The sequence below is a fragment of the Cornus florida genome, unplaced genomic scaffold (genome assembly GCF_030987335.1).
Source record: "Cornus florida cultivar Cherokee Brave unplaced genomic scaffold, ASM3098733v1 CherokeeBrave_3.0.0_Hap2_Chr11, whole genome shotgun sequence".
In the NCBI taxonomy this organism is placed as follows: Eukaryota; Viridiplantae; Streptophyta; class Magnoliopsida; order Cornales; family Cornaceae; genus Cornus; species Cornus florida.
The window spans coordinates 34,433,907-34,440,149 of record NW_026775581.1 but is presented as its reverse complement, the minus strand read 5'-3'; the positions used below and the strand labels follow the sequence as shown (position 1 = coordinate 34,440,149).

The 6,243-nt window shown below is 34.1% G+C and overlaps 1 protein-coding gene across 1 annotated transcript; it reads right to left on the bottom strand.

The window, feature by feature from the left end:
* Positions 1-1,825: 1,825 nt before the first annotated feature.
* LOC132285727 (uncharacterized) lies at positions 1,826-3,038 on the bottom strand. The gene is made up of 2 exons (XM_059787919.1): positions 2,397-3,038; positions 1,826-2,292 (listed from the first exon to the last, which is right to left on the bottom strand). Exons 1-2 carry the CDS (start codon positions 2,536-2,538, stop codon positions 2,063-2,065), a joined length of 372 nt encoding a protein of 123 aa, XP_059643902.1. The 5' UTR covers positions 2,539-3,038; the 3' UTR covers positions 1,826-2,062.
* Positions 3,039-6,243: the final 3,205 nt, after the last annotated feature.

The following is a 6,243-nucleotide window of genomic DNA, read 5'->3' as shown; positions in this document are numbered from 1 at the left end:
TCATGGTCCATATTTGTTTCTAGGTCAACTGTAGGTAGGAACTTGATACATGGAAGTGTTTTAGAAATCAGTTAGACTTAGAGCTGTTTACTCCAAGCATGACACATTCATAATCGAATTCGTTAGTACTCACACACACATATCTCTACTGAGGCTTGAATCTTTGACCTTCCTTTAGAAAGTAGGGGCCGCTAGATCCCTTTTCTTGTTCTAGCATATTGTTAGTTTTTTATGACAGTCTAATTATTTTCGGATAATATGTTTGTTAATCTCTCTGTACCATTTTAAGTGTCCGTTTTTAAGAACCTAACTTTTTAAGATATGATTTTTAATATATATATATTTTTATTGTATTGGTAATAAATAAATTACCAAGTCTACCTGTGGTGGGTTTACAGTGATGAGATGATGTTTTACATTTAATTGTTTTTATAAACAAGTGGTCTAAAACGGCTCGCCACTCATCGACCGGAACCTCCCCCTCCTGCTATGAAAGCCTTCTCTCCAAACAACAGAATCCCAATCAGTTCCTAAGGTAACTGTTTCCATTTTCAAGCTAACCCAGGACCAACTCAACATTCTCAAATGTAAATGGGAATATGGTTAGATTTGGCTCATATGAAAGGCTAGCAGGGCATGTGTGGTGTTGTGCGTGCAAAGCATGTTGACTCTCAGATGATCAAGAAACCAAGCTGTACATTGCGACAAAATGGACGGTCCAGCCTCCAACCTCCACTCCCACCAGCTGGCTACTTTGGCAATGTGATTTTCACTGCCACTCCTATTGCAGTAGCGGGGGATCTTCAATCAAAGCCACTTTGGTATGCTGCCAGTAGAATTCATGATGCATTATTGCCGATGGACAACGATTATTTAAGGTCAGCTCTTGATTACTTAGAATTGCAGCCTGATCTAAAGGCGTGTGCATACTTTTAGGGGACTCGAAATGGGCACCGAGAATTAGGCGCTCTACCAACTAGGTCACGGGGTAATGCTCACTTGGAGTCACTTTTTGATGGATAAAACTGACCTTTAGACATGATCGATTGTCCAACTGATGAATTGTGTTGATTTATACATGGGTTTATACCTACACAATGGTATTCAATGTAACAAAGTAGGGAAAACAAGAAAGGATATTTCTCCATCAAATTGTTCAAGATTTACTCTCATGATCTTTTGTTCCTCCTCAGTTGCATTCTTCAGTGTGTGGGATAAGATATTTTGATAATTTCTTCCTGATCAATTCTTCCCTTCTTTGGTCAGAGGATTTATATATATACACACACATATATATATATACACACACACACACACACTCCATTTTATCCTATATGGAAAAGGATAATATGATCAATTTGTTCTTGAGGGAGGGAAGAGAAAACTGTTGGCTTTTTCTACCACTTTATGGCTTCAATTTGATACCACTTTGTTGGAAATAAGTGGGTTAGACAAACAAATACAACTCACTATAATTTGGAAGAGAGATGGAGGAAGAAATATATTATTTCAATTAATCCCAACTTATTCTAAAATGACTAGAGTACCTGATTATATAGGCCTCACATATGTATGTGTGACCATTACATTTAAATGTCTAATTACATCCACTATTCCCACTAACATGATATTTAGTAGGTTAACTCCCACTAACATAACCATTTAGTCTTTAACTCTCATGACTCTTGATTTTACATAATCTTCACCATCACATTAACTTTTATATACAAATTCTTATTAAGATAATTTACTACCCACTAACATGCTAAATGTCCACATACACCATGTAAGACAAATACTTAAAATGACTAATTAAATACTAAAATTCTAAAATCAAGTTTATTTTCATCAAAAACCCAGTAAATAACACTCATCAAATAAGGTACAACCAAGATGATAAACAAATTATAGCCATTTTCAGTAGTACACAACTTCTATTAGAGCACAAGGAAGCCTATAGAAAAATAAATGGAGAAAAAAACACGCAGTCTCTACATTTTTACCAGTCATGAACTATTAGACTTCCTGACCATAAATAAATACTTTAAATCAGCTCCAAAAATCAGAGCAGAACAAGAAGGAACAAAGCAAAGCTAACACAGGCAGTCAAGGCAGAGACGAAGAAAGATCGACTCTTCAGCGGTGATACTGCACTTTTCTCTGAAGGACGAGGTCGGTGAACAGCACTTGCAGCCCCATGCTTTGACCTCCTCGCAATGGTCGTTATTCCATTCTTTGCCTCATATTCTCTGTCACTACCATATCTACGCAACGCGATTGTCCCGTTTGCACCTGTTTATACAGACATATGTACACACATACATGTATCTGATGAGCAGTGATTATGAAACAGTGAAGTGAACTTTTTTTATGCAAAGATCAAAAGAAATTCTTACCATGAACTTCTAGTTCGAGTATTACACGTTTTGGGATGTCGATTCCTCTGTTTCTTGAAGTGAAAGAACTTTCAAGAGCCAAGCTTGATAGGACTTGAGCATATAAGCTGATCAAAAGGCATGCAAGAAATTTTCTGTTCATTTTCCTAGGGTGGTATGTATGAAAGGTAGTTAGGTTGGGAGTTTGGGTAGGTTGGCAAGTTGTAGGATAGGGGGACTACCTATGTTGATGGATATATAAAAGGGTGTTATATGAGGACTAAAATCCTTTCCTGGGCAAGGTCCCCTCTAGTTAGTGTGCACGTTGGGAAAATTTTGCATCACAATATTTTTTTAAGGTGCATCACTAACCGGAGGGGATTGGACAACTGCTACGCCGGAGAGAATTTTGATCCGTTATATGGGGTTTAATTATTCTTCTCGGATGTGAATGATTATAAAATATGATGTTTTTTCGCAAAATAGAATTAAAAAGAGTCTCTTCTGTTACAGAATGAAGGTAATATAACATGTACTAATATGTGTAATTAGGTAGTGAATGTACCAAAAATTTGAGGTTAAGATAGAATTGATTGGTGAGGTCTGGTCTGTGTGACAGTTGACACCATACAAGGTTCTGTTTTGGTTCTTTGTTCTTGTTTTTTGGGCCATGAAAGAATCTTTTTACCTTTTGCTGCCCTAAGAAGATGAAAAGAGAAAGAGGTTGTAATATTTATCAATATGTGTAAGCTTATATCAGAAGATTGTAATATTTACCTAAATTGTGTGGTCCTCTTCACAATGGATCTGGTATTTGTAGATATATCTGATACCCAAATATATATATGTGTGTGTGTGAGAGAGAGAGAGAGAGAGTTGATCCCTTTTGGCTGTTTGCCCATGTGTAAGGGTCATGAAAGAATCTATCACCTTGAGTTGTCCTTGAAAGCTGAAAAAGAAGACCCTGTATAATTTATAAGGCTTTAGGACAGTAGGATAAACCATATCTATCATGTAGTGGTGCTAGAACAAAGGATAAAGCTCCTTTAATATGTTAAGACAATTGCTAGCCATTGGATAATCCACTTGGTGCTTGCTAAATAAAGTTATTAAGGGAATAAGATGCCTACAAAAAGTTTTAAATTGTATATTGTATCACACACTAACATTATGGCTCGTTTATAATATTTTTTGCCGATTTTTTTTCCTTTTTCAGACAATTTTTTTTTAGTTTTTTTTTTTGGATTCATCGGGGGTGTAAAATAACTTCCAAAAAATTGATGGGTAAATTATTTTACTTAAATTTTAATATTTTTTCTTCATAAATATTTTACCAAATAAACAGAACCTATATATCTTTGACTTTTTGACTTTTGGAAGTGGATTACAATTTACAAACACAAGGAAAGATTTTAGGAACAAAATATGTTCCACTAATTACGTAATAGTTGTTGTCAGATCTTTTGATTTATGCAAGCTGAGGGGCCAAACTCTGTTCTATCAATTTAGACTTCAAAAGAAAGAAAGAAATAGATTCGAGCGGAAATAAAGCATTTTTTTCTTTTTTCTTTTTTAGGGGATGGATATTGGAACATAAACACCCTCACTGAGAGTTAAAAGCTCTTTCAATTAGGTTATTAGATAATGTTAAAAATAAAATATTTTACTTGAAATGATTTATACAAAACATGATTAATTTGTATTTTAAGTTTTTAGAATAAAATATGCGGATGGTCCATTGGTATAACTTCTTCCTTCATAATGGATAATTTATAAAATATGTTTGTGAATATTTATTTAATTAAATATATATGTATTTGATACGGAATGAGTCAAATGTTAAATTTGTATAGAAATTGACAATTTCATCTTTTGAAATGAGATTCAAAATGACTAGAGTTTTTTGGAAAATTTGGTTTCACATATATGGTTTTGTTTTCCTCCCTGATGAGATGAAGTAACCCATCCTTGGAGCGTCCACGATCATTACTCTAGTGTTTTTCATCATCGAGTACTGAGGGGCCAAACTCTTATCCATAAATAATATCTAAGTCTAAAGAATAAAATCATGAGCTAATATCCTACATTATCGAATCCGAAAGAGTGATGAAAACTATCAGCACAAACTCAACACTAAGATTGGAACTGATGTGGACCTGAAAAATATTAACAATGGTTGGTTAAACCCACAAGCTAGTCCTTTCTTCTACAACACAATCAGAGAACTGATAAATAATCCTTCTCTAACTAAAACTCATGCAATAATTACACACACACACACACTAATAGATGCTCACTATGTATAGGGCAACCTCAACCTAATAGAGGGTATCAACTGAAAATCGTAAACGGGGTGGTCAAGAGTCCCCTATACTACAGGTCATACAAATCACCTATACAAGCTACTCGTTTCTGGAAATATATGTCTCAATCCTAACCACTGATCCCAAGGCCACGAATCAACTTGTATTAGGAAAATACATATATATAATATAATCAACAAATCCATATCTAACAATGGCATAATAGAGTGAGTGTAAACTTATTAGCCAGATCACCTACACATCCATACATCATAGCCATATCTAACAATGGCAACATATCCAAGAGACCATGCTTATTAGTCATCTCAATGATTTAATCACATACATTTATCAATCTCATAAAAACCATATCTAATAATGGTACAACAAGCATATACAATCATGGATCATGTTTTTATATCACAATGACATCAATACATATGATTAAAATCATAAAACAATTTATTGCATCTATTATCACAATTAAGACATCACTAAGGATTAATTTGCAACTTAATATTTTATTAAAACCTTTTCCATCACAAGTCATGGCATAATACTTTATGCATTTTGATAATTTATCAAGTCCATGAACACCCATACTACCCTTAAGGATGATTAAAATCAAATTAAAGCATCTAAACTCAATTATGCAGAAACATGGAGAACTGGTCGATGCCTTCAACCTATCGGTTGATCGAATAAGGAAAACTGGTTGACGCCTAGACCTATTGGTTAACCAAAAGTCAACCGATGCCTTTCATTCAGTCGACCGAAACTTGCTTCTTCCTCCTTTGTGACAGCAAGTTTCAACATTGTAAATCCATCGTCCCTTATCCTAAGCATGCATACTATGTTCCAAATGATCTCCACAATTTATACAATACATAATCACATGGCTTAGCAATTAAAATAGAGATTACAACATCAAATCAAAAATTTAATCAAGTTATTACATATAAATATATATATATATATATATATATATATATATATATATATATATATAAACATGCATATTCAGTTCCGTTCATAAGCATATCACAACATTACAACTAGTTTTAATCCTCTATCTTAATTCCTAAAGTAGCATATGAGGTGTATTGAGCTGGTCATTTTCCTACCTTTCTTTTTTTCGGTAATATCCTTTTTCGTCCTTTTCACTTTTTCGTCTTTTTCCCGTTTATCATTTTTTCTTGCATAACCTCACTTTTCGTGCTCGGATTTGATTCCGGCTTTGCATGCATCCATGATATTTGTATTTTTACTTTCGTAGAAAAGTATGTTAGTTGCTTACTTTTTTTGTAAAGGGCATTGATGCATACTTTCTTGGAAACATTCTTGAATTTTGGGGTTTTAGTGTAATTATGTAAAGTAATGATTTTTCGTTGCAATTTAATTTGGAAGATATTTTGGAAAATGACCTTTTGTAATTTTTGGAAAGTGTGACAAGTGTCACACTCACATGGAGCCATTTGTTGGCATTGGGGTGGAGTCAATTGGAAGCTTTATCTTGTGACATGTGGAGGATGGAGATTCACTCACTTGTTAGCTTAGGATAGGTG

Coding starts and splice junctions, on each gene's coding strand:
- LOC132285727 (XM_059787919.1), bottom strand. CDS start 2,538: ATGAACAGAAAATTTCTTGCATGCCTTTTGATCAGCTTATATGCTCAA. Junction 2,293..2,396: donor ACTCGAACTAGAAGTTCATG/GTAAGAATTTCT, acceptor CTGTATAAACAG/GTGCAAACGGGACAATCGCG.